Below are 27,809 nucleotides of genomic sequence, written 5' to 3' on the forward strand. Positions count from 1 at the left end.
TGCCTCCTGATCTTGCAGCTGCATGTGTCTTGCTCTACAATAGCATCGAAATGAGAAGTGAAGTGGCCATTCTAAGATTTGCTCCTACATTGGTATTCGAATTTCCTTTCCCTCCCCTCACATTGCTTCTTTCGGCCATCTCGGTGAGTGTTCAGCGCAACGCTTCCTGCCAGCGTGTGCCTGATCAATGTCAGCAAGAAGCTGTTGGCATCTTCTTCGGGGGGTGGGCAAGGTGACAGCAGTGCTCCCTTGGAGTATTTCCCTATATGTTATTGAAAAGGTTTGTGAACAACTGATGCTGTGTTCATGATAACTCAGCACTGGATGCAAGACGACATATTCTGCCTTACCTGAAGTTGCTTGAATGTATTTTTAATTATTTTAAAAATAGGTTGGTAGTAAGTGGAAAGAAAATAATAAAGTCTCTGTAATGCATACAAAGATAAAACCAAATTAGGAGAGCATCAAAAAAATGCACACAGCATACCTTGCTTATGTCTTTGGTACGCACCAATTCCTACCCATCATGCTTGCAACTTTGCGACCTGGCCCTGTACAAAATGCGCCACATAGCTGTGATGTATAGATGCGCACGCATCACATTCCTCAGTCTTGCTCTAAAATGTGCTAAACCCAACCTGAATTCTGACTTCAGTGACATCCACAGAGGCCTGTTAAAGGCTGTTGTATTTCTAGTCTGTGATGCCATAGACTCTCTCACAAGTCAACATGTAAAATAGATATAATAACTCACTTTTCCTGTCTAAAACGTTTTGGCATATAGGTTTATTTTTTTAGAAGTGTCACTTCAAGTTGATGGTAGCTCATTATAACTTCTCATACAACAAGCTGCACAGTAAATTAATGCACGCGCAGTATGGATCTGCTAGTCAGGAGCCTCCTCTCTTGCTATTGTGTAACCAAATACATCAGCAGAAATCTGTACCATAGGTAGGTCTTTAGCTTGATCTGATTAAAACTCAAGATTTTCATCCTTCTGTCTTGAAGGATTTTGCAGTAAAAGCAAGTGTTGTCCTGACTCATCCTAGCAAAAAATAATTTTAATTAATTTCATTACTTAATTTCATTAACTGGGGATGGTTAAGTCCTAATGATAGACATTCACCCTAGGTGTTTGAAGAAATGGGTCCCAATGATTGGCTGTATTTATTAACAGACAGGGAGCACTCACACTTAGAACTGTTCTGAATTTGACTTAAAGTTATGCTGTAAATTGCTAAATACCATCTGTCTTTAAAATTTTGCCTTTTTTTTTGTTGTTCTGACTTTTAAGAGTTGATTGAAGAATAGAATTATTCAATTTTTTTTACCACACTGAGCACAGAGAACCCTTCATTGGGTAGTCTTTTGACACTACTGTAATAAATAGACTCATTAATGAAGACAAACATCAGCATCCGTGCTCAGTCTTTCTCGTTGCCTCCATAATGCTGCTAGAAGACTGGTGTGCTCTTTTCCTTGCTCCTTTATCTATAGTATATGCAAGAAAGAGAAATCACTTTTGAGAAGCATTTCAAAGTATTTGTGTGTAATGACCCTTAATACATATAATCTGATTTTTCTTTTTTTTTTTTAAATAGGCTCTAAACTGTCATCACTTCCATTCCCCGCCTAAAGTGTACAGCCTGTGTTTCCATGTGCAAATGGACATTTTGCTGTAGAGTTAGCCACACAGGGCTAAATGTGCATATTGTGGTGCATGGCTGTAGTTCGCTTGACACTTTTCGAAATGTTGGAATCTGCCTGTCTGCATTCGCAGGACTGTTCCAGGATGCTAGTCTTCTTATAGGATGAAGCAGTGACCTTTCCACCATTTTAATGTATCTCTCTACTTTTACACTGCTTGCTTGCTAAGGCAAGTATCTTTCTGCTTTGCATTCGGTTTTATCTTTCGAGTTTTTGAAGGCTTTTTTTTCCGCCCTACTCTTTGCAAGGGAGTAAGAAGTGTGACAGGAAGGTGTGATTTTTAATTTACACCAGAGTTCTCAACAAATAATGACTTTTCACACCCTGTTATTGCTGCTTAGCCTGGGGGAGGAGTTGTATGGCTACTGTTGTCATATCAAATTAAATCCACTCGTGCAATTCAGAAGGACGTTCCTCTTAAACTTAACCCTTTTAAGTTGCTGAAGCCTCCTAGCACAAGAGCATCTATTTTGAAGTGCATCTATTTTGGGGGTCTCTGCTGTTGAAGGATGAAAACGGAAATGTTTTTATTCAAGGATGGTGCGTTTTTTGGGTTTTTTTTTGTTTTGGTTTTTTTTTTATTTGCAGTGCAGTGTATGTTTGGCCAACGATGCCAGATACTCGTGTTCTCGTCTGAAAAAATTGCTTCAATAATTTCCTCTAATGTTGTTTGCTGTGGTTTGCAAGCACAGTCACGGAGCACTCGGTGCTCCTTGGTGTAGCAGAGCTAAAACACATCACTAAGAAAGTCACCCTCGCAGGGACTTCTCTGCTGCCAAGGAGTTGGCAGAGTTGGACAAGCTTTGTCTTGATAAGTAGCCTTCTCGTGAGGAGGATGCTGTTGATTTTGGGGGAAGGGGCACACGGTACGTGCTGGATCGATCCACCCAGGGGTCGGTGTCGGCCCCGCCGGTTCCCGGGATCGGCTCCCGGCGCTCCTCCTTCCCCGGGCGCCCGCTGCATCTCCCCAGGGAGCTGGAGCCTGAAGGATGGGACTAGCAAAGAACAGGAGGAACAGTCCCCTCCCCTCCATTTTCCAGGAGCTTTATCGCCCCTAATTGATCGTGACTGAGGGTTAAGTATTTGCCTGAGTACCTGCTCAGTGGTGCAGAGAGGGTTAAAGTGCTTGATTTACTATAAACATATATGTGACAGACTCTTCTCTGATGGAAGTTTGGTGGTTGTTTTTTTTCTTTCTGTAAAATGTCAGCCATTTCCTGATGAGCGTGGTGGTGGTGATGAATTTCACACTTTTTTTCTTCTCTGTGTGGAAACCTGGGTGTTAATGGTACTGGCGCAGGTCGTGTTTTATAAGGAATGAGGCTGTCTCTTAGAGCAGAGGGAAAGCAGGGAAGGGAGAGGAGGTGAAGTGAAGAGAAGAGAGGGATCTAAGGAAACTGTTACTTGCAACAGGCATTAGTTGGATTATTTTGCACTGGTTTTATTCAGACCATGTAAATGTAACATTATTTGCTAAGTGCATTTTTTTCCTTATGAAATCTTGGAGTTCAGTATAGAGTTCAGCATAAAAATAATCCTCTTTTCATTTCACAGTGCAATTTAGCATTGCAACACCTGAAGATGGAAAACTGGTCGGTTGATCAAGTCTGCAACTGGTTGAGACAGAGAAATTTAGGAGAACTAGTTCCTAAGTTTCGTGGTAAGCATTTTTGTTGTCTGTGTGGGGTTTGTTTAATATTTCTTTCTGTGCCTTTAATTGGCACTGCCTGCCTTGTTTTGGAGCATGTGTATATATGCTAACTTCAGACTTTTATAGAAATTTATTAGGATGAGAACTGCTGTAGATCCAATAAATCAAAATAAGTGTGCAGATTTATTATGAAGTCTCTGAGAAATGCTGGGGGATGAGATTAAGTCTCAGTATAAATAGATACACCTTGAATCAGAGCTGGCAGTTTAAAAGGCTTAACAGGGCCTATTTTATATTGTATAAATCTTTTGAAATAATGCAACTGTAGTGCGTAAATGTTTTATGTCTGAGTGTATAAACACTCTGCAAAAGGGTGCATGAGAAACTGTTTATGTGAACAGGCTGTTTGTTGTGTGCTCTCTTACAAAGTTCACTTTCCTTCATTAATGAAGTAACAGTCTTGCTGTCTAAGCAAGGCCTGATTTAATGCATTAAAGTAGTCAGGTCACAGCTTCTGTATGTTTCAGACTTGGCTCTTTGTCAGGGGAAGGTGTCTGGCCAGTGACTGGGACTCATGGCACTGCTCGGGAAAGGACAGTAGCTAAAACATCATCTATGTAGCAGCTGAAGAAGACCATCAGCAGTAGAAAGCACCCTTGCCTTTGACCTGTCCTCCATCATCATGTTTTTAGGCATACAGAATGTTACTGTCATGATAAAGATATTTTACAGTAATTTAAATTTACAGTTAATCCCCTTCAATCTGCAGAAGAAGAAGTAAGTGGAGCAGCTCTTCTGGCTCTTAATGATCGTATGGTGCAGCAGCTGGTGAAGAAGATCGGGCACCAGGCGGTGCTGATGGACCTGATTAATAAATACCAGCAACAAAAGAGTGGGGTAGAATTCCTTACAACAAGCTGTTGTGAAACAGCTTCTCCAAAGTTTCCAGAAGTAATCAGTGGGTGAGTCTGTAGATGGCATGGAGAATATCAGTCTGGGTATAGTTCTTTTCATAGCTGTTTAAAACTGGCATTTACTAGCTCTTCAGCTGTAAGTTCTAACTTTTTTTACACTGGCAATATCTCCAACAATATGTGAAATTCAAAATAAGGTTATTACCTTGTGGTTTTAAACAGGGCATCAACATTCCTGAACACCATTAATTAATTTAAACTGCTCTTCATTTCCAGTTCTAGGACCTAGTTTTCATTTGCAGAAGCATCGTCAAACTTTCACTACAGCTAACATTTTCTGTATTTGTGATATTAAGCTTTTGAAGCACTTACCTACTGTTAAATGTTTGCAGGCCTTGGAGTAAAATAATGATTTAGCCAGAGATAGTGTTTGTCACAGCTGTATTTGAATTCAGTCTCTCCAAGGAAGCTCTGAATTTGATCTAGGTATCAGCATTTGATAATCCCACTGTGTGGAACTAGATAGATGTTTATTTTTTTATTAGAAAACAAATTGTACAGAGATTGTCTTCACTGAGTATGTTCTGGGTCTTGGATGAGCAGGGTTACTACTTTTGTTTGTTTGGGGTTTCTTTTGATGGGTGAGCAGAGATTGTTCATGGTAGTTTTGGTTGAGTGTTTTGGTGTGGGCTTGGTGGGTCAGTTGGTTTGGTTCCTCCCCACCCCTCCCCTTCATTCTGATCTATTGTAAGTCTTGCAGGATTATTTTTTCTGGATGTCTTGGCTGAGGAGACACATCCTGAGCTCTCAGAGTGGTCTCCTAAGCCCAAGAATCCTGACAGTCAAGAATAGCTTTCTGTGGATGTAAAATGCTGTTTTTTGAAGGAAAGGACTGTAGCACTAAGCCTGCATTAGTAGACAGGAGTAGCCCAGTAGAAGTAGATCTGTAGAGCATTTTTTGTAGCTTTTGCCTTCATCCAAAAGGAGTCCAGGTTGTGCACTATGAGATGACTCCACAGTGCAAACCAAAGCATGGTAAATGGTGATGATTGGGTTATTTCCAACCAAATTGCAGTCATGAGCAGAACTAAACTGCTCATGTAGATACATCTTCTTGCCCTTGTAGAAGTATTTATGGAACCCCTGCATCACTGGAGTGAAGGAGGGGTGCAGGAAGAAGACAATGTCACTGCATGTATGATTTATCATAGACCTGAAGTATGGAATCACAGCCAGTCTCAGTTCTCTGCACCAGAGTCCTGCATCACTTGACGTATAGAAAGCTCCCTCTTTGAAGGTAGAGCAGGTATCTGCTGTGAAGAAGAACACTGTGTGGGCCCTGTACTTCATCCAAAGTGTGGTAGATTAGATAGATACATAATGATTTCAGCAGGGGGGTTCAGAAGAAAACATGTCCTTATCCTTAGGGCAGTTTGAATGCTGCTTTGGATATTTAGATTTCATCCTTGACTTTGTCAGGGACGTTTGGCTAGACTGCATCTTGGGTGTGACTGTTCCCTGTGTTCTTTTCAAGTTCTGAAAGTTAGGCCTTACTGTCTCACAAAGAATGTGCAGTTGCGGTAGTGTGAGGACCAGCTTTTCTGTAAAGTTCTGCAGACTCAAAAAAAAAAAAAAAAATCAAATGGTGGCAATCTCAAATATTAGTGGATATATTTTACTGTAAAATCTCTCCTTACCTAGTCATCTTGCCTGGAAAATAAGATGCTGGTATTCCCCTATTTACAGGGAAGTTAGGTAAATAAGCTGCTCTTTCTGAAACATCTGTGTCAGAGGCAAGAACCACAGAATAAAACTCAAGCTTCTTTAAGAAATGCATTCAGTCATGTATTTTAGGATGAGTAAAAAATAAAGCTATTCTATGTAGTTTGGGGTATAGAATAATGAGAGAGATCCTACAGTAAAAATAGTATTTTATTGTAAAACTAAAAGCTGTAACCTCATATGCAGGTAGCTATAACTCTCATTTCTTAACTCTGGAGTGCTTGTCTTGGTGATGTAGTTTGAAATGTTTTTGTCTGTTCAGTAAATCTTGAACAAAATCCTGTAAGAATAATTTCTTTTGACCTAATTCAAGGACTCATGACTAGAATAAAGTGTACAAGACACTGTTTTGAAGTAACGTAATTCTTTTTTTTCTGTAAGCTGCTTTCACACAGAGGAACAGAATGTGTGACAAAACCAAAATTTCGTACATCCACGATATATGTGAAGTGACCTCATGTCTCCTGTGTTGCTCAGTGATGTCAGGCTGAACTGCAGTCTTGGTTGCATGAGGAACGTCAGTGTGCTAAGGTTCACAGCTAGTAGTGTCCACAGCTGAGTGTGTGTGGTCCCACAGTGGCAAGGGATGACTATGAAAACTGAGTCTGTGTGTTCCAAGCCCTTCTCCTGGGGTGCTTGAGCCTGGGTGAAAACCAGCCACCAACCTGCTTTGCAGAATTATTTCTCAGCCAGGCCAGTTCCCAGGACCAGCTCACCCTGCCGGTACCAGTGCCGGGGTGGAGAAGGGCTTGCCCTGCCAAAGGGGCAAGGGAGAAAGCAGCACCATAGTAGTCTCCCGGGCCAGCTGAAACTGCTGTGGAGCTTCCAAGGGTTGCCAGCAGTATTTCCCTACTGTATTTCTCACATGAATGCTATCCCCAGTGCTTGTTGGTGCGCTCCTGGATGGCCACCTCTCTAGCCTGGTGTCCTTACCATGTCTTCTCACTGCGTGTGAGCGGTGCTCAGCTGACTTCTCTGCTCGGAACAGAAAATAAAGTCATCTGGACATGGAGTTTTGAGTATGCTAGGTGAACAGGTTCTGTGCAGAAGTAATGGACTTGTGAAGGAACACCGAACGTGACTTGCACCTCCAGCATTTTGGATTAGGACATGGAAACAGCATCTTGTGTCTGCCACTGGTAAGGTGGAAGTGTTCTGGGTCATGCAGTAGAACCTGTGTTTATGTGCATATGAGGAGCTCACGCAGATGTTACCAGGTAAATATGAAGATGTCTTCCAATTCCAAGATTGATTGTTTCTAGGAGCCACATAGAGAACACACTGGATTTTTCTGGTTTTAACTGGGTAGCTGAAAAAGAGATGTATCGATTCACGAAAAGGGGAAATTCACCTTATAAACTCGGTAAACATTAATGACATTTCCAATAATAGCCTTTCATGTGTAGCTGAGTCTGGAACAGTTTATAAAGCATCTTCAGAGTTCAGAGACTCTGAAGAAATGGGGTATAGAAAGGAAGCCATACCACCCCAAAAGAAGACTTCAAGGTGTCATAACTTTGGGGAGGCTTCATATGTCATTGTGTGTTTACATTTCCCTAAGCCTGGTTCTAGCAAGTCTTGGGAAGGCTTCAGCACCAGCATTTGCAATAGTGAAACTTCTGATAATGTCACCTTAGTGGGTGGCCTCATTAGAACTCTTTTGTGCTGTTTCCTAATTGATTTGGTTAGAAGTTGGAGAGTCTGTTGGTAGAGTGAAGTGAATCTGTGTTCAATGTTGATTGACATCTGGATGTACACAATGTGCTACCACTGAACAATGCCTGTAATCGTGTTCCCTGTTCCCCAGTAGCTTTAGCTTTGAATGAGCAAAGCCTAACTGATTATGGCAAAAAATTACAAACCCAGGGAAGAATGGAGCCTCTAGCATCTGGCTAGCAAAGGTACCAGCTTTGTTACCAGCCTCTCCTGTTGTCTGTAAGTCAAAAAAAAACGGTTGATGACTGCCATGAATTCTTGGCAGCATAATAGTAGCGCATATCTTAGCTCTGCCTTTCCCCCAGTGCAGGGTAAAACCGTTGATCTTGGCTTCTACAAGCAAAGGGTGAAGAAGAAGTAACAGGAAAATGAGGAGAGGGAGAGGTAGATGCACAGGTTAAATGGAAAGCAGTGGTTTAGACTGACGCATAGATAGCGAAGTGGGTATCTGGATTTTTTGGTGCTAGTAACAGGCTAGAGTTGGAACAAATAGCCAGGAACAGAGGGATGTGAGACCAGGTGACATTCAGGGATCTTCTAGAGTGGTTGGAGAAATGAAAAGCTTACCCAAAAGTTCAAGATGGGCTTAGCCCTCAGGAAAAAAAAGCATGTTCAAGACTCTAATTGAATAGAAACCACCTTACAATACTCTAAATCATATCGTAATGGTTAATTGCTCCCAGAAACGAGGACATGCCAGGCGCTGAAGATGGCAGTTACCCTGCAATGCCAAGAAAGTTTATTTTCTTGGGTTTTGTAACTCTGTAATAATTAGAATATCACTAGGCAGTATTATTTACAATTTTCCTTTTAGCTTGTCAGACTTCGATAATTGGACTGAGAGATTGATTAAGACATCAGCATGATGTAGAATCATGACTATTCAATATGTTAATTTTTCTCCTCTTCTATTTCTGCCGCTGGCATTTTAGAACCCTAAAATACCTCTTTTCTATATGCTACACAAAACTTGACAGTGAAAATCCTTTTTTTGTTTTGTTTTTGTTTCAGGGTGGCTGACAGACAAATGTTAAATTCTTCTGGTCCTGTGGAGCCAAAAAAATATCTGTCCTCAATTGAAAAAGAGGGACTAATTGATCACAGAGTGCTAAAGCAAAAGTGAGTTTATAATGCATTTACTAAATTTTACTTACCTTTTGAAAATGACATCAACACTTCTTTTTCTTCATTAAGACTAAACAAATACTTTATAAAAAGTCATCCTAATTATTGGAGGCCGGGTTCAGGTATATTTAGAAAAGAGCAGGAGCAGAAATTTATTAGGATTCAACTGAATGCAATAGTTAAATGGCGTTTTTTCTGTTCTCCGTACTCAGTCCTTGCTCACTATCTCATGTTGCCTCATGCAGAGGGTAAGACACAAGTTTGTCTTTACTCATCTAGTTTTTAAAGATCCTCTTACAGATGTGTTTTCAATAGCAATCTGGCAAATTAATCATTAGAGAGTGAAATATGGCTATAAAAAAAATTGTGTGCTTGGTGCACCTTAAATATAGCACTTGGGAAGGTAGGCATGCTGGTTCCATTTGCACGCTCCTTTTCCTTGGCTATCAGAATGAGCCTCCTTAAAAACTGGAGGCAAGGAAAGGAGGTTTTGGGGTGTGGCGTGTTTTGTTTTTGTTTTTTTTTCCTGCGCATGCTTTCCCCTTTGAGCTGGGCAGTTAGTGTTGAAAGAGTCCCGTTCCTCTTCCAAGGCAATTGTTTTCTTGTTTGCGAAGCGTTCTCTGCTGGTCACTGTCCCCCTTTATTCCTGCCTGCTATAATTTCTCCCCCATAGATGTGACTGATGGCTTCACCATCAGTCTGATATTCTGAGATAAGGGGAGGTCTTTCTGTAAAAACGTCTATTTTATCACTTCTAAAAAAGTAACAAGGAGTTGGGGATAAGGCTGTCTGGGAACAGAGGAGAGGGCTTAGTGTATCGCATAGTTAACGCTTTTAAAATAAAGTCCTGTTACGAGCTTCAAAAGGACAAAAAACCAAAAAAAACCCCCAAAACACTGCAAACTCAAAGATCCTGTCAGCATCGCTGCCAGCGAAACAACCCCAAATCACTTAAAACCCTCAGAATAAGCCATTAAAATGATCTTACAATGATGGTTTTTAGCCTGTACTTCCAACGGAGGCTTATTTTTAATTAATGATGAGTAATTTGCCTTGTGCTGTATAGAGAGTTTTAAATGGGTCGTGTGGATCGGCGTAACCCAGGATAGGCTGGCTTTAGGCAATGTCCTCAGCAAACGCCGTCAGCAGTGGCTTTCGAAGGCCCGTGGGAGGGAAAGGGGCTGCCGAAGAGCAGGGCCAGTTCACCCCGGGGCGAAGGAGCAGAAGAGGGGGGAAATCTGCTGCTGTAAGTGGAAGTGCCCCTTCTCTGAAGCAGCAGACGCCCTGAAGGTCCGTGGAGCTGTGATGATTTGTAGTCTTGAAGACCTGAGTAAATTTTATGAGGGCTTCTCTTTATAGGGCAGATGAGAAGCTGGCGACTGTCTTCCTCCAAAACAGCTGTTTTAACTGGCTGAGACTGAGGATGGGACTGAACAGCCCTTGGCATCCTTTACCTGCTGCACTAGGTTCGTCCCCAGCTACAGACTGTTTCTGGAGGTGAATGCTGCTGTTCAGATATGCCTATGACTTGACCCGCACTGATAAATGCGATACTATAGAATTTAGGTTTGGTATTTGGGTTTTTTTCCTTTTCTGCCTGATCACTTACTGCATTTTCAACAACTGATGGAAAACGTTAGCCTTTTATATGCTTGAGGGGGATTATGCCAGCTATAGGCAGGTTGTGAAGGGTTGAATAAGACGTTTGTTTTAGAAATTCCGTTATGGAAACAGAAGAAGTTTCTTTTCACTATAATGCAATGATAGATTCTTAGCCTAGAGTATAAAACTAACCCCTCTGTCTATTCTGCTAATATATTTACTTTGAAAGCTGGGTTGGCGGGTTGGTTTGTTTTTTCACTCAAGTTCCAATCTATGGATTTATGTGCCATGGCGAAAAGTGGTTTTTCACAGGAGATGAATGGTGGCTATTTTTTGTATTTTGACATAACGTTAATCTGATATTTCTGCTAGATCAAGTAGTGGGTTTTTCCCATTGCTTTAAATTTGGAATGTTTAAAGTATGTGCATGTGTCTCTTGCCACCCCCCCACCCCCCCCAACCTAACAGGGAAAGGGAAGAAAGTGAAGCTGTAGCAATATAAGGAGGTGGTTCTGCAAATAAAACACTCTGGACTGCCTTATCCTGAGTAAGAAGGAGGGCAGGTACCCATTTCTCATCAGCCAGGCCAGATCTGGAAAAGCAGCTAAGAACAATAACAACTTCCACTTTTCTCTAGTGGAATTTCCCACCTCACCCATTTATTTGCTGGCAGAGCAGTTCACATAAGCACTTTTGGAATCCGTTCTGCCAGGGGTTAGTTTAATTCAGTGGGGTTGGTTTAAATGTACAGTTCAAAAGGTTGATATTTGTCCAGGGTTACACTTATAGCCTCTTGTCTCCTCATTTATCCCATCTGGAAAAAAAAAGAACTTTTTGTGCTGATTGGGTTTTGGTTTTTGGTTGGTGTCCCTCCCCCCGCCATGTTCTTTGGGGCTTGGGGGTTTTATGTCTGGTTTTTTGTTGTTGTTTTGTGTGGTGGTTTGTTTGTGGTGTTTTGGGGGTTTTTTTGTTGTTGTTGTTTTTTCCCAAAAGACCCATGCAACTACAGCTTCAATAACTGGCATGCTTTTGCTTGAAATGAATTTGTGGGTGCTTTTATGGATTATTAGCACTGGTCAATTGGCTCAAAGTTTCTCTGTGTCTTTCCTGTGTAGATAGTCCTAACAACTGTGTTAAATACACTTTTCCGTATTACTAAGTATTACAAAAATATCAAAGAAGATTGTTTAAATGAAAAATAAAGAGTAAGTGGATGCAGCAATTGTATAATTTTATTTTTCATGTATCAAAATTGTGCATACATATAACCAGATGAGGCTTGCAGGTTACCTCAGCGGACTAAGCTTTGCTGGCAACCACAGAAGTGAAAACAGTCAGTCTTTTTGTTAATCTCTGAAGAAGATTAATCTTGAAGCAGTGCTTTTTTGTGAAGATAAGAAGATAGCTACAAAGGGTGATGCAATAAATACATTTCCCCTATACCTGCTTTTCTGTGTCAAAGTACCAACAGTTTGATGGCTCCTGGCAGCCTGGTGTTTATCTTCTTGCTAAGACAGAGGTTGTCATTATTTGTAAATACCTGACACTGCTGTGAAAAACCAACTGTTTTATTGGTTGGTTTATATGTCCTGTCTGCCTTTCCTCAAGGTGTTTGTTTATCCAAATGACATCCCTAACATATCCCTTTCTCAGTCTTTCCAGTACGATGGTCCAGCTGTTTTCCTTCAGGAGTGATGTCCTGGTACAGGTTTATTTGTGCATTTATTCTTTCTATAAAAGCACGTTCTGTAGTTCTGGAGTGCTGTGTAAAGAGATTTACTGTCCGAATACCTTGATGTAATTTGCGCAGAGCAGGCTTATACGCACAAGCAGGATAGCAGATCTTCTGGCCAGCCCTGACAGCCTTGAACTTCTCTGTTCGCTGCAAATTTGGAAGATGTGGTCAGTGTCCAACTAAACCTGGGCCTGATAAGTGTTCGTAGTCCAATAAGGCCATTGCCAGCATTGACAGTATATTGGTGCTGGTGCCCACATAAATTTGGGTTGATACCAAGGACAACGAATTGGAATATTTGTCTTAAAATAAACTCGGCTCCCGACTCCGAGACGGCAGTGCTGGCCTGCATGGCTGCAAACCACCGTTCATCCCTTGGCTCAGCGAAGCTGGTTTGGGGTTGCCTGCTGCAAGCCCTCTCGAGGTCGGACACCTGCCAGCGGGCACTAGTGCAACGTTTGAGCTAGCAGCACCCCACTGGTGGGGACGGGAGGTGAGCGGAGGACGGAGCCACGTTAACGATGCTCTTCACCTCCGTAGCTGTCTCGCGTCTCGTCCGGTCGCGCCGCAGGCAGCGGCACTGACCGCTGGGCAGCGGCACCTCAGGTGTGTTCCAGCTGTGACGTGCCGTTCTGCTAAGGTCTTTATAGAGCTCCTTCCTTTGCTTCCCCATTACCCACACATCGCTACTGTTGGTCTGTGTTAACGTGTTTTATCAGAAACACACTTATGCTCATGCTTTAAAATGAAGACAGAAAAGAGAGAGTAGCTAGCCTGACTAATTGTCGCTTAGTCAATTATTTCAGATTATTTTCCTCCCTTTACACAAGAAAGCAAATACTACTTTTATATACATACGTATATACACATATGCAACTATAGTCCTACAAAGAAGATCTCAGCTGGGCTGTGCCTCTTCATATAACTTAAGAGTTTCTTATTTTCTATGCAGAAACATTATTGTTGACATCATCAGAATTATTTCTAGAAGGTGTGGTGATCTTTTTTTCAGTTAGTTCACATGGACATGAAAAGCAGCCATAAAAAAAAAAAAAAGTTAAGTCTTTGACAACGGTCAGTAGTAGAAGAAAAGTAGTTCTGTCTGTTTTGTTCGGAATTACAGACATCGGATGCTTCCTTTGATTAGACTTTTACAACGAATAATATTTAGGGATTCTAAAACCATAAATTGCATCTCACCCATTGTTTTTAACAGTGCTTGATTGAATCTTTCTTCTATGAATCTCTCTCAATGCTTCTGAAGATATTTACTCTTTCAGTAGTGGATTCCTCTGTTGAATGATTTATCATAATAGAAAACTAATTTATTTTTTATTTTAATGATTCCTTATAATTTCACTTCAATATTTATAACAGTTTTTATGAAGATGGACTATCTATGGGGTTTGGTTTGTGTAGGGTTTGGGGGAGATTCTTTAATTTTAGGTTTCCAACTGGTATGGTTGAGAGAATTTCTGTCATTTTTTTAAGTCAGCATTTCGTGTCTCTGTCATTGCAGCAGGAAGCTTAAGAACACTAACAAATTAAACTAGAAGACTCTTCTATATAATATCTATAATATCTTCTCTGTGCTTATTGCCTCAATGTTTTGGAAGTCAAGGCACCTGGACTCATAGTTTTGGAGCACTTGAGGTCAGCAGAGCCGAATTTACTAATATGGTACTGTGAGCCTTCCGTGAAAGTTTATAGGGGGGGAAAAAAAAATTAGCTCTCCTTTCTTCCACACCAGAAATGGGCAAAGCCTCATAAATTACTTGCAGGAGATACTAACTGCATTTTCTTGTTAAGATCTAGCAAAATCATAAAAACAACAAAAAAAACCGCCAAATACATAACACTTTGGATACAGTATAACAAATCTTACCTGGGTGAATGCAAATAAGCCCTGTTTCTTTAAAATGGCCTGATTGAGCTGGCAGTTCTGCCAGTCGGATTCCCCAAGGAGCCCTTTCTCTTCCCCAGCTGTAACTGCAGCTGCTGCCCTTGCACGAGATGGGAGTGCAGAGCCTCCACTTACGCGACGCAGCTCCTCCGAATGGAAACCGGCGAAAAAATCTTAACTCCCTCTAGAAGACGGTTGTGTTTGCGTCTCACAAACTTCCTTTAAAGCTGATTAATTTTGTCTGTAACTTTGTGCTCGTGCTGAACCTGATGATTTCTGTAGCAAGGGTACCGCCGGGAAAGCTGGACCCGTGGCCGCTGTAGGAAGCGGGCGGCTACGGTGTGTCTGCCGGCTCCCACGCCCCGGCCTTGCCGCAGCTAACGCTGCTGCGGGTAGCTCCACGTTCAGTCTAAAGGATACCTGCCCCTACGTCCAGGGGGAACCGAAAAAGAAAAAGACACCATCAAGCAGTAGGTAGCCTGCAAAATCCCAGGCTCTAGGGAATAACTGGGAAACTGTGCATTTGTGCTGGAAAGTAGGAAGCGGCAGTGAAGCACGGGAAGAGAAAGGCATGAGAAGCTTTCAAGTACAGATCTCGGATCTGTGAATAGAAAAGAGTGCTCTATTTTATCCTACTATTGAGAGAGGAGAAAGAGTTTCTTTTGATATTTAATCATCTGTCATCATGTCTTCCTTTTGATGGAAACAACCTTTAAAACCTTAAATACATACAATGGAAAGCGTATTAAGCAAGTGTTAGGGAAAAGGAACATTTTCTACAGCTGCAGACTTCTCCTCCCTTCACATCTGTAAATTCTCTTTTCTGTTTCTTCGTTGGCTTTGTAAATGTGGACTTTTTTCCCAGACTACAAATCTTCAGACCAGAGTCTCTTGCTGATGCTTGATGCAGACACGTGAAAGGCTAAACCGTCACCTGTGAAAAATGGGAATCTACTGGGGGTCCACCCATGTGCTAAGTTCTATGTGGTCATGCTGAACATGGAAACCATTGATGTCCGAAAGGTTCTGCTCAACTGTGATGTCCTCTGAGTTACTGGGACCTGAGCTGATACAAGATGTAGCAATGAGTACCATAGACTCATGGACTTTACTAAAGTAGACAATAAGAAAAGCTTGTGGTACACAGCCTGTTTATGCGTGTGCTCAGTTGGCCTTTAAGTAACCTTTTTTCCTAAATGAACTAGATGCAGGAAACTGATCCTTTTTATTGCTCAGAAGCTAAAAAATTACAAAGTCAATGATCTAGTGTTTGAACCTGTTTCTAGGTATCTACTGCACTTTGCGCAGCTATCTTGACTGAGTTGTCTATCTTGATGACAAGATTATTTTTACTGACTCATTACAGCTGATTCAGTCAGCTCTGTCTCTCTGCGTGAGGTTGCATAGGACACTGAGTTTTGAGACTATGATGCTGTGTTCTCTCACCACTCTTTGCTCCAGTGCAATCTAAAATCTTCATCGAATGCTCTGGGCAATGCTGCAAGTGTGTTAAATCTTCTCCTTCTTGGCAGTAAAACAAGATATTCCCCAGGATTAGGGATCCCAGGGGTCATATAATTCAAATAGGTGGGGGCTTTGGGGGTTGTTATTTTGGTTTTATTTTGGTTTTGGGGGCGTTCTTTTCCAGCTGGAGGAGACAAACGGCTCCTCCTAAAATGATGTTATTTTATAGTTTCATGCCTCAGTACACATGCTGTGCGTGAGCCGTGTAAGGCTGTAATGGAGCCAAAGAAAGAAATAGCTGTGTGAAACGGTGCCGTGACTTGGTACAGTACGGTCATCTACAAAAGCTGAGTGGTCAAAAGCTCTGTGATTAGTTGTGTCCTTGCTGAGGATAGGCTTCTTAGGATGCAGTTCCATATTGCAGCTAAACGTAAGGAGACAAGCTTGCTTTATCTGCACTGGTATTTGTTTCAGCTCATTTTGGGGACCTGAACAATGAGAAAACTAAACTCAGAATAAAAATGAAGAATTCATCACTGTAGCTCCTTGAAGTAACTTGTTGCAGGCTTAGAGGCTTCCCAGTACCAGTAAGAAAGGGGCAGAGACCTGTAAGAGCGGGGCAGAGGGGGACTGACATTTGGCGGCAGCTAGCTATTGGATTGACTTAGCTGCAGCATCAAATGTCTTAAGAACCGAGAGAAAAGAAAAGATGTAGGAATTTGTACTGGGGGTCTTGATCTTATCTCTGTGTCTCAGGTTAGCTAGAAGACCAGAGAGAGATGGTTAGAAACAGGCTGTATTTGTTTGTACCTAAAGCTCTAGCTGTAATGCTGTTCTCCACAACCAAGGAAGGTCTTGGCTGTATGCGTAAATCCCAGTGCACGTACAGTTTAACTGGACTGTTCTTTTGGTTAAACAAGTTTGCATGTGAGCCTTTCTGGGGATAAAGTTTAGTGTGGAGTTGTATCTCTTTTCAAACAAATCTGTATTTCATTGTAAAATGTTACTGCGCGTATTTAACATGACTGCCTAACAGTAACGGTTTCGGCAAAAGCTAGTAAAATATTTAATCTGTTGCACCGTGGAGACTAAAGGAATTTTTGGATTTTGTTTGGACAGCAAGGGAGTATTTTCTGCGTCGGGTAAGGCTGAAGAGAAATGGAATTTGGAGTATTTTTGTTGCTCTGGCAAATGTGAAGGGACTGGTGGAGGGGAGAGTAACCATGCCTCCATGCCTATTAGCCGTCCCAACTCCAAGAAGATTTTATTTTCTTCAAGGAAATGAGTGCAGTTCAGTTTGCCTGAACTGAACCTGCTAAACCATTCTACTTTTCAAAACGGCAATTCAGCGTCACTGGTGTTAGCAACAACAGGAATATCAGAATATCAGTGCTGCTCAGCTGCAAATTACTGTACTTTATAAACTTCTGTACATCTTTGAGCTAGTTTAAATGACAGCATGTTCAAAAAAGTATGTAGTAACGTGCAGCCTGTTTGTTACATCACATTGATCAGTGAAAGTTGGTGAAAGTACAGGATGCAAACTTACAGGGTCCTCACTGATGATTCATTGAGCATCTGCACTTTATTTGCATCGGAGGGATTTCCAAGTGATTCCAGAATGAGGATTGGGTTTTATTTTCCCGTTTGTGTATTAACTTATCACCAAAAAAGGACATGAATGTGTCTGTGTGGATATGTTTGTCTACATCTCACACAGATTTTCCTTCTTTTGAGACTGCAAAGTACTAGCAGAAGTTCATTACAGTTTGCATCCACTGTTAACCATCTGTGTCCCATAAAATTTGGTGAGCTTGGAGAGGCAGCAGCCTCTCCTAAGGTTATGAGAGCTACAAGCTAACCTACTCAAGAAGCTATTGAGGCTATAACTAATGCTGTAGGGGCCCAAAATATACTATATCTGCCTCCCAGATATAGTAATCTTTCAAAGTGGTATAAGCTAAGCTCCTGCAAATGCTCCTCCATTGGTATTGCAGTTGATTTTGCCAGCCCAAAGATTTTGGTTACCAAGGAGCTTTTTTTACATCCTTATCTGAAAGAAGCTGAATAGAAAAACTTCCCAATGTACAGAGAGCAATTTAAATCAAAGTAAACATAAATTGCAGTGATACCACATACGTAACAAGACTATTTAGATGTCTTTAGCATCTCTCATTTTAAATTTCTTTATTGGGTCTGGACTACTATTGGAAAACTGTCTGGAGCTGCCAGAACCACTTCACCCTTTAGGTGGCTCTTGACCTTTGACTTCTAGCTCAATTTATCTCTACTTTTCCCTGTGTTCCTTCAGAATTAGGGTTTGGCAGGCTCTCTGGAAGTGGGAAGCACTTGGGTAGCCAGTGGTGGTGGTCTTCTTGGGACGGGAGCTTGTAGGTACTTAGGGGCTGTGTCTGCCTTGCTTCCAGCCGTTGTGCTGATGGTAACTGCCGTCATCCCTTCGCCGCTTTCCTCTTTGGGACGACAGTCTTAGCTAATGTCCTGTATAGTATTTTATCCAATTAAGCTGTTCAGCTTACTCTCACAAGTCAGTTAGCAGAACTGGCAGGAAACAAATGATGACAGATAAAGTTATTTTGCAGCAGTAGCAAGTCCCTGGTGACTTCCTCCGCTCTGCCTTCTGCTTTCAGTTAGGGACCACCTTCTAGCGTCTGCTGATTAAAACATTTTACAATTGACATCTGGTTTTAACCCCATGTGTTTTGATTGCAGCTTTTGTGGGTATTCCTTATGTAGAAACCAGGAGAGCAAGCCTCAGATTTCCATAGTAATAACTTTCCTTTGTGTTGAATTTTTGCTTGTATTTTTCTTTCTTTCTATGCATTCCCATAGAAGAACAGTGCGATCATGATAACATAATCTTTTCTTTTACAGAAAAAATCTGAAATCATTTTTTGCAAGATACAAGACGTTGCAGTGGACAAGTTCTTACGCTTTGCCAAATTTCCCTTACGATGTCAAGTGCATATTGGCAGAAAAAAAATGCCCTGATCACAGTATGAGAATAAGGATTATTGAATTTTTACAAGCAGACATGACAAAATACCTAGAAGGATCACTGTGAGTAAACATTGTTGAAGTTATTTGTGGGCATTACCAAGTGGCTGTAGAAGAAAACTTTCAAATGAATGTAGAGCCATTCTCTAATATTCTTGCTAAAATAGAGGAGGGTAAGAGCCTGAAACCTGTTGAAGCCAACAGGAAGGCTTCATGCAAACCTTAGAGCTGCTCCCTCTGTTACTTGGAAGAGGATCGATAGTCCTGGAAATAGTCAGTTTAACATATATCTGTATAGACTCCAGCGTCGAATACTCGCTAGAATACCAAGTACTTCTTTTACATCTCCACCCTGTTTGCACAGGTATCCGAACAGTCAGCAGTACAACGTCGTTGTCAGTGCTCTGCTGCAGGCATACCCGTTCCTTGATGAAGACGGGAATGGCTTTGTAAGTATTGTAAAGAGTATTCCGACTTGAGAAATACAGTCGTTGGGTTTCTTTGTTGTGCTGTAGGGTTTTTTGTTGGTTTTTTTTCCCACATAATCACAAGAAATTAACCTAGTTCAGAGGAAATCGATACCGATTTCTTATATACCGGCTCTATTCAGAGCTGTAAGCTTCACTTTGACATGTTTGGCAAATCACACTCTTATTTCATTATATTCATTAAAGATGAATCCAGTTACAGCCATTCCTCCAAGCCACTGTGAGATCATGCAGACATGTACATGAAATCCCTGGTTGCTTGTTGGGTACAGTTTCTTTCTGGATTGATTTCTCCCAAAGGATAAACTTAAATGTGACTTATTTTTGTTTTTAAAAACAAAGAAGTCAAACCTTTAGAAAATTGTCTCTATGAGGACTAACATATGACTGATGCTCTTGCAATGTGCTATGATAGCTTGTCTGTTAAATATCTAGCTGCAGCAGGCAGTAACACTACTGGTTTAAGTATATTGGGAATCTAGCCCTAATTAAAAAAAAAATAATTCTTTTAAAACTTGGTTGGTATCTTGGTGGGGACATAACAGAACGCAGTGGAAGAAGATGACTTAAATTTGAACTACATTTTTACACTCTTGTGACCCAGTATAAATATCTGTGGTCTCAGAGGACAGTGTTCACCTTTTGACTTCGCATCGTTGCTTTGCCATGTGATCCATTTATAGCATCTTGCAAAAGCTTGTGAGACTCAGTGGAGATTGTTACCTTTAAACATATATATTTATATATCTCATGCAGTTACTGAAAAAAGCAAAATAATTCTGAGAGTTAAAAAAAAAAAGATAAGTGAGGATTAAAGGGTGGCTATTCTAGTTCTCCCCTGAGCCCAGGCATTGTAGGAGGGAAGGGACTAAAGAAAACAAACACATCTTAGAGAGGAGAGAGGGAGCAGAAGGATCAGAGCGCAAGAGTCCACCTTCATTTTCGGTTGGGATTCCTCTCTGAATAACCCACTGGGGGTCCATGGCCGGGGTCCTGGGTAATGCTACAGCTTCATCCGGCTCCCTTTGTGAAAGGGAGCAGGTTGGGTGCAGGTTGGGTCCAAAGACCTTTTTACAGCCCTTAATTTTTTAAAAAAAACTGTTCTTAAACAGGTTCTTATCTAGGTTTTCAAAAGACTTAATTGCAGCAGGACCAGAGACTGAGTGCAACTACTTCTAACTCCATTCTTTGGGAAATGGGTCATTGCTCCCCAGAATCGGTGCTGGCAGAAGTGGTGGGGCACGTGGTGGGGCAGAGACTGTTGTTCTTTATCTTTTGATGTTTCTCTCATCCTTACTAGAAAGCATATCTGGAAGAAACTACCCTAGTAAGCGAGGAAGCTGGGATTAGCAGTTTGCAATATTGCTAGTCTAACGCTTCTGAGCCAGCCCCTCTCCACTGCCTGGGTTGAGGCAGGGAAAAATGCACCAAAGGTGTACATCTGTATACTTAAGTTTGGAGGAGGGGGTGAGAACGAATTACCATTTTTGTTGGCCCTTCTGTTAGATGTTCTGTGCTTCCTTCACGATCATAAAGGCTATAAATACTTCTTTTTTCCTGATCTGAGATAGTTGTGTTACAACAGCAACGGCTTAAAACAAACCCTACACCATATGCACAGCCAGTCAGAATGAGGCTTGCAGTAAAACTGAATTCATACACCTTTAAGACACAAATGAACAACAACCAAAAAATTGGCTCACCACCATTCTTTCATCCTTTCTCAGAAGAAGTGTCTTCAGCAGCTCAAAAGTGACATTTTTTGTAGGCTTTTCTTTTAAAATTGCCCCAGGCTAGCATGAGGCTATAAGAACTGCTGCTGGCTGTTCCTGGTAACAGTGTCGAATCACAGGTTTTGTAAGACGTAAAATATTACTTACTGAGGGGTTCTGAATCCCTTAAATGTGTTAATAATTAGATGGCTATTATTACAATTTTTTAATAGTATACTGGAAGTATTTAAGAAAACTATCATCAGTAAAATAATTCAGAGGTAAAGCAGACAGCTCTTCATTTGGGGGCTGATGGTAAGGGTGGAAAAGGAAAACTGTAACATGAGAGCAGTATTTTAAGGAAAAACGCTAGTTACATGAGTGAGTTAATAACGTACATAAACATCTGGAGATGCAGTTCATATAATGTGGTTCTGATGTCTACATTGGGAAGAGAGGAACAGCATTATGGAAGTTCCTGTTTCTTTCTGTGGACTCCAAAGGGAGCCTCGGGCGACCGGCTGTGCGCAGATGTCTGTGTCTGAGGGATAACCCCCTCCTCTTGGTGCGTCGTAAGGCTGGAGAAGGGAACACGCCGACCATGGCAATTCGGCTGGGCAGGCCTCAGAGTGATGGTTTCCAGGACTGGTAGATTAATAAAGCTATCTGAGTTTCTTGAGAACACCAACAAACATGTTTTCAAGTATTCAGACTTTTGAATTTCTTAATAAGAAGCCCTGAGAAGGCGTGTCAGTGGTGTGATTTTATGTTTAACTCATGAGTTTTATGGTTTGGAGCCCATCACCAGAAACGGATGTGTCTTGGCTGGGGGAAGGTTGCAGTGGGAACTCTTCTGGGTCCTTCCACGGTCAGGACGCACGTGGCGTGGGCGGGCCGGGGCAGCCCGAAGGGCGTTCTGGCTGAGAAAAGGGAAAGCTCATCCCCTGAGAGATCCTGACATTCCAGAATTAGCTTTTTCTCCTGACCGAGAACAGAACAGAAAGATCTCGATGTAATGAAAAACTTGGAGAAACGGTGAACCGGAAATGTCAGCACTCTTGTTGCGACATTTTCATGGAAAGGAAATGGCTTGGAAAAGTGGGAAAGGGGAAAGATCCGCTGGAAAACTTACGAGGAAAACCAACAAAAAATCAAACCTATGAACGCCTAAATTTACACCAGTATTTTCACGACAGGAAAAAATATACTTGCAAAACTTTGAACATTCCATTTTTTTAAACTTTTTTCCCCCAAAATACCGGACAGTTTTTATTTACAACTCCAAACTATTTTAAACAAGTAATTTAAACATGTGTGCATTATATAGAAATGTAGTATAATATTTGCAATCTTATATTGTTTCAGTGAGAAGTTATTAAAGGTTTAGTGTTTCAAGATTTATTAGTAGATTATCCATAATTCCCTCTCCTTGGTTAAAAGGTTTCCTATTTAATTTTGGAGTGAGTAGAGAAAAATATGCTTCTGTGCCCACTGGCCCTTGAAAAGGCTATCTAATGGAATATAGCCTGAATGATGATAATGATCCTGAATGAATAAGTTTAAGGTTATGAATAAGCTACTTGTATACTATGAATTTAAAAGGAAGGTTATTTACTAGGTCACTGTAGAAGCAGGAATTAAGAAAAAAAATCTGAAATCCTAAATAAGAATGAAAAAAAAAATTAATCATTTTATAGTAAAAGCAAAACTCATTTAAGAGGTCTGTGGAGCACCTGGAATTAAATTAATTTCCCCACCCTGTTCCAAGATTAGCTTTTGGACAGAAGTACTTTAAGGTGTTTGCATAAGGAATTTTTCCCATGATGTTTGCTTCTACTTAAAGAACTACGTTATCCTGAAGTAACACATACGACATTCTAAAAAATTAATCTCCATTTGATCATGAAATAGATTATTAGATTTCTGATCTATAATGTAACCAGTGCAGCATTTGTCAGTCGTCACAGACAAATAGGTTATATAGAAAAAGCCAAGGTCATAGTCGCAGCAGTCACAATAAAATTGGACTGACACTGTTTCTTGACCACAGGCAAGCTACTCTTCTATTTGTGTTTATTCCTTTTACAAGGGCTACATCCAACCATTTGTAAAGAGTCACTGCCCTTACTTCATTTCATTTCAGTCAGCAACTGGAAATCGTATGGTTGCAAGACCGCCAGGAGAAGAGAGGGGGCTCTGACCCGCACCGCTTGCCAGCGGGCTTTGCGTCAGCCGCGCCGCGCGCGCGGGGCTGCCGAGCCGTGCCGTGATGCCGGTGAGACCCGGGATCCCGGTGCTGACATGCCCGATTTATGTAACCGCTGCACACAAAATGATTATTTGCTAGAAAATTACTGGTTTTAATCTGCATGTAATCCTTTCCCTCCTATGTCAGATAGGCACAGACTAATCCTTCTGCTCCCTTACAAGCGTTGTAAACCTCCCTGGAGCGGTCTGGGCTTTTTGGGGATGGGGAATTAATAGAAAATAAAGTTATCAGCTCAAAAATGGTAACAAAAGCATCCTTTTTAGAAGATGCATTACCCGCTAGGGAAACCACGTAAATGTATGTGCTCGCAGTCTCATTTATGAAAAATAGGCATGTGAGACAGGACTCGTGCTTATGAGAATTCTATTACAGAAACAGATTTAGTTGAAATTCTTAATTTATCTGAGGACAGAAGGATGAAACAGCTGACTGTTTTGAACTTTGAGGGATATTTAAAGCTCTGTATAGGTGTCAGCATATTCTTTCATGTGGAAGAATAAGTGAAAATGTCTCTTAGCCAAGCAAAGGTTTTCAAAAGAAAGAAACTGCAAGGGGCTATTTAAATTGTCAGCTGGTAACGTATTCTGGGATGTTCATGTTTTAAAGTATTTTAACATCTGTTGAACACTTCCGAGAAGTGTTAAACTGAGGTTTTTTGTTTGCTTGTTTCTTAACAAACTAAGGGTTTTTGTTTGCTTGTTTCTTAACAGCCTTAAAATAATGATGTTCCAAATAAATTTTGCTAAGCATATAACGCTGGGGTATTTGCATCAAAATGTAAATGCATAGGGCCAGAACTGTAAGCATATTTAGGAACCTTAATGGTTCAAGCTGATAGCAAGTGGGATTTTCAAGGCATGTAGTCACCTCACTGCTTTGGAAAACAGTGCTTGGGTGCAATACTCAGTTGAGGCCTTGTGAGAAGACTGGGTGGGCGGTTGTGCGCTGCGGCTGATCGTTACGTTCAGGTTGGTGACAACGTGACTCCTGTTCTGGCAGAATCCCACATCTGGAGCTTACATACGAGAAGTGCAGATAGGTTTGTTTTCTTTCCAGTTCTCGGATGTTCGAGGGTGACTGGCAGAAGATACTTCTGTAAGGGCCCGTAGGTGGGTGGCAGGAAGTGTCCCTCCGGAGGGGCACACCTGCCCTGGCTGGCCCAGGTCTGCTGAAGAAGAGCTGAGGTAGATGCCACCAGAGGGGCTGCATTCTCATAGCTCTTCCCCTGCCATTTTTCACCATTAATGGAGGTCTTGCTTTTGGGATGGAGGGCCTGTGAGCCAGCTGGTTACCCTAGGGAGGTGGGAGCAGTATGTTCAGCAGGAGAAAGACAAGGTCACGCTGCCTTCACCACCGTCTCTTAAGAGACCCTCCCATCCGTATGCCGTGGGTGAGAAAGGCAGGCATATCAGGCTCACTGCGGAGAAAGATACTGTGCTACTTCGTCTACTTTCACTGAATTCTGGTTTACACCAAAGTTAACCCTTAAAGTCATATGCCCTTGACTAATGAAGGAAACCATTTTGGTAAGAAATTGGGGGAAGTCATTCTTCTGTTTATATTGCGTTTCAGTATGTCAGTGAGTAGAGGCTTCAGTATAGTATTAAGCGGGTATAGTATTGGAGTCAATTTTAGAAAACGAGGTAACAGCTATTTGAATCTCTCTTCCTATGTCCTGTCACTTACAGTCACTTTTCTGACTAATTTTTGTTCCCTCTGACTGATGAAAACCCCTCAATGACTGGAATAAGCAGTTGCTTTTGAGGATCTGACAAAACATTTTCAATATCCACTGCTGCAGGTTTGCCTGCGGACACATTTAACAGCCTTTGCTTCGAAATTGCTTCCCCGCGTGTGGGTAGTTAGCACGGCTGGGTCCCGCCTCGGGACAGCCAGCCGGGGACTGCAGGTGAGCAGCCGTCTGTCCGTAAGGACGCAGGAGGAAGTAGCTGTCTATCCAGTTTTCAGAAGTGACTTTTCAGTACCCAAGTAAAAAAAAAAAGACACGAGTGTGATAGAAGCAGTGGGACAACATACACACCATCTTCAGCTGCCAAGGACTGATGAACGGCTCTGTTAAGCAGGGACTGCATCTGCTTGCAGTGCAGGCCTGCCTTTAAGTTGCAGTCTACACGCCTAGAGCAGTCTTACAAACACTAGGACCTACTTAAATGATCCTCTTAATTCAGCCATTTTAAGTTCAGTTTACTAATACACTTGATCTGGTGTAACTGTAGGCTCCCTGCAAAAGAGAGTGTCCCACTGTGTCTTTCCCACTCTCTTGTGTTAGATACAATGATCGTACAACTGCACAACCAGTCAGATGCTGTCAGAGGCAGAGGAAAAATAATCCACTCAAAAAACCCCAAAACAACCCATTAGTTTTCTGTGGCATCAGTGAGCTGATCTGATTCACCGTGTAGTTTCATGACCTGATCCCAAAGTAAGAGCTGAGAAAAGGAAAGCAAACTGTGGTTTTACCGATAGCCCTGGTTATATTGGATAAATCTAACCCTTAGGTCCAATTACTGTCATCCTTAATGAACCGTGGTGGTACCAGTCACCCTGCTGTTTAGTTGCCATGAAGTCATATACCACAGGTGCTTGTGTTTCCTTCAGTCCTGAAGCCACCAGTATGCTGATGCCACCCTACGAGTCTTTTTCTGCTTAGTGGCAAGCACTTTTTTATAAAGTAGAGTTAGATAAAACAAAGCTTTAGGAATGGGGCAAATTCTTGAAAGATGCTGATAATGGCAGATTTTTTTTTTTCCCCATGCAGTTGCTATGGAAACGGGCCCTTAAAGATCGTTTCAAATACGTGCGGCGACCCATTGAAGATGATGAGCAAGTCCTGAGGAACAAATGCAAGTTTGGCCACAGACGAGGACAGACCAGGAAATCTTCATTTGCTGAAAACAAACACGATGATGCCCAGGTGCAGGTAGAGGTAAGATTTTTGGTGCTTAACTGAGTTCTGTGTCTTTCGGCTCCTCTGCTGACGGTAAGGCCACCAAGAAGGGGAGAATGAAGTGATCTCACCCTGTTCTAAATACATTTTGTACAGAGTTTGTCCTATAGTCAGATAGTTGACTTCTTTTCCATTTCTGAAGAACCAAGTATCAACAGCAGAGCTAAACCCGATACTGGATGCCTTGCACATTTGTTGTCATTTAGAGTTGTTGCCAATTGGACAGAAAACTGTCTGTTTTTTTAAATGCAATATTCCCATTCTGCTCTAGGTTATACACCTCCAATTAGAGAGCAAAACAATAGAGGCTTGTGTCTAAGGGCTCAAAGCTCTGTACAAATAAGAATGCAAAGTGATATTGGAGCTGGTAGCAAGTGGCCATATCCTACTGTGACATTGCACCTTGTTATATAAAAGCTGTTCGTGTTGATGTGTGATATACATCAGGATGGTTCTGAAGCATCCTGACGTATGCATGCAGTTGCTTATATCCTGTTAGTTAGAGAATTCAGAGAGCTATCACTGTCCAGTAAGTGTTTGAAGCATACGCATTAATTTATGAGCTTTCATAAACACATTAAGGTTCCAGTTGTGCTTCATCAATGCTCCTCACACTTCCTTGTGCTCCAATTAAAGTGTGGTAAAATTTAAACAATTGTAAGAATGTGATAAAGAAGATAAGTAAGCAGGTACTTGACTTCACACATGTCCATCCTGCTGTTTACCAGACACATATATTTAGGCGAGCAAGAGTGGTTTAACTGGATGCATTTCTGCATACATCACCCTTGCGATTGAAGGTAGCTGTAGTTTTCTACCCAGAATGCAGATATATGTTTGGGGTTGGTTTGTTTTTGTGTTTTGTAGGGGCTTTTTTTGTGTTTTTGGGTGGTTTTTTTTAGAAGCTTCAGTAATTTCTGTTTATCCCCTTTTGACTAATGTTTGCAGGAATAAACACTTCCCTCTTTTTGCCTGCTTTAGTTGGGAGGTTGGCAGAATGTGTAAAGTAAGAAACCTTTAATTTGGGTGCAAAACAATAAATAGTCTTGCATGCAGTAAACGAGAAATGTTTTTGTGCATGCATTAAGAGTTAGCCATCCTTTATCCGCAAGTGCTTGGAAAGGGCAAATGTGGGTCTTTTTTGGCACATCAGCTAGTTGAGAAGGGCTTTGCGGTGACTCTGTAGGGACAGCATGCTCAACTTCTTTTTTCTACAGGGAAAGGTATAACTTCTACACCTTCTACAGAGAAGGTGTAACTGCACTGCGCTGTGTATGTGTAAACTAGGAATCACCACTGTCTTAAACTGCATTGCCCAAGGCCATCACTGGTCATCCCTTGTTTGCTTTAGAAACTGAAGAAGAAGAAAGTATGTTCCATCTCTTCTAAAGTCCTAGGCATTTTCTGCTACCCTTAACGTAAGCAAGTATGGGTTAAACTGGAAGGAGGTTAGAGAATGCTGAGTATCCCTAAACAATTTCTCCTTTCTTTCTCTCATTTTTCCTGTATCCTAACATAAATATATATAAAAAAATAACATATAAATATAAATGCAAGAATTAACACTTGTGGACCCTCCTAAGGCTTAAGAATGCATCCCACAAGATTAAGGGAATCATAACTTTCTTAAATTTTAAATGTGTTTTTACATTGAAAACAGGTACGTCTGGCTCTGAGATCCTAAAGTATGTCACTACAGCTGTGCACAGCTGGACATGACGTTTGTTTAATATTCTTTTAAACAAATGCAGTGTGGGT

General features: G+C 41.4%; 1 protein-coding gene across 1 annotated transcript in view; it reads left to right on the plus strand.

Moving 5' to 3' along the window:
• Window positions 1-3,288: 3,288 nt before the first annotated feature.
• SAMD3 (sterile alpha motif domain containing 3) overlaps window positions 3,289-27,809 on the plus strand; it is a 38,659-nt gene continuing 14,138 nt past the window's right edge. Inside the window, exons 1-5 of the mRNA XM_010282635.1 lie at window positions 3,289-3,367; window positions 4,128-4,320; window positions 18,492-18,677; window positions 18,979-19,063; window positions 25,863-26,030. Of these exons, the coding sequence (XP_010280937.1) occupies window positions 3,289-3,367; window positions 4,128-4,320; window positions 18,492-18,677; window positions 18,979-19,063; window positions 25,863-26,030 (711 nt within the window). The remainder of the gene's footprint in view (window positions 3,368-4,127; window positions 4,321-18,491; window positions 18,678-18,978; window positions 19,064-25,862; window positions 26,031-27,809) is intronic.

Source organism: Phaethon lepturus, unplaced genomic scaffold, assembly GCF_000687285.1.
Source record: "Phaethon lepturus isolate BGI_N335 unplaced genomic scaffold, ASM68728v1 scaffold50142, whole genome shotgun sequence".
In the NCBI taxonomy this organism is placed as follows: Eukaryota; Metazoa; Chordata; class Aves; order Phaethontiformes; family Phaethontidae; genus Phaethon; species Phaethon lepturus.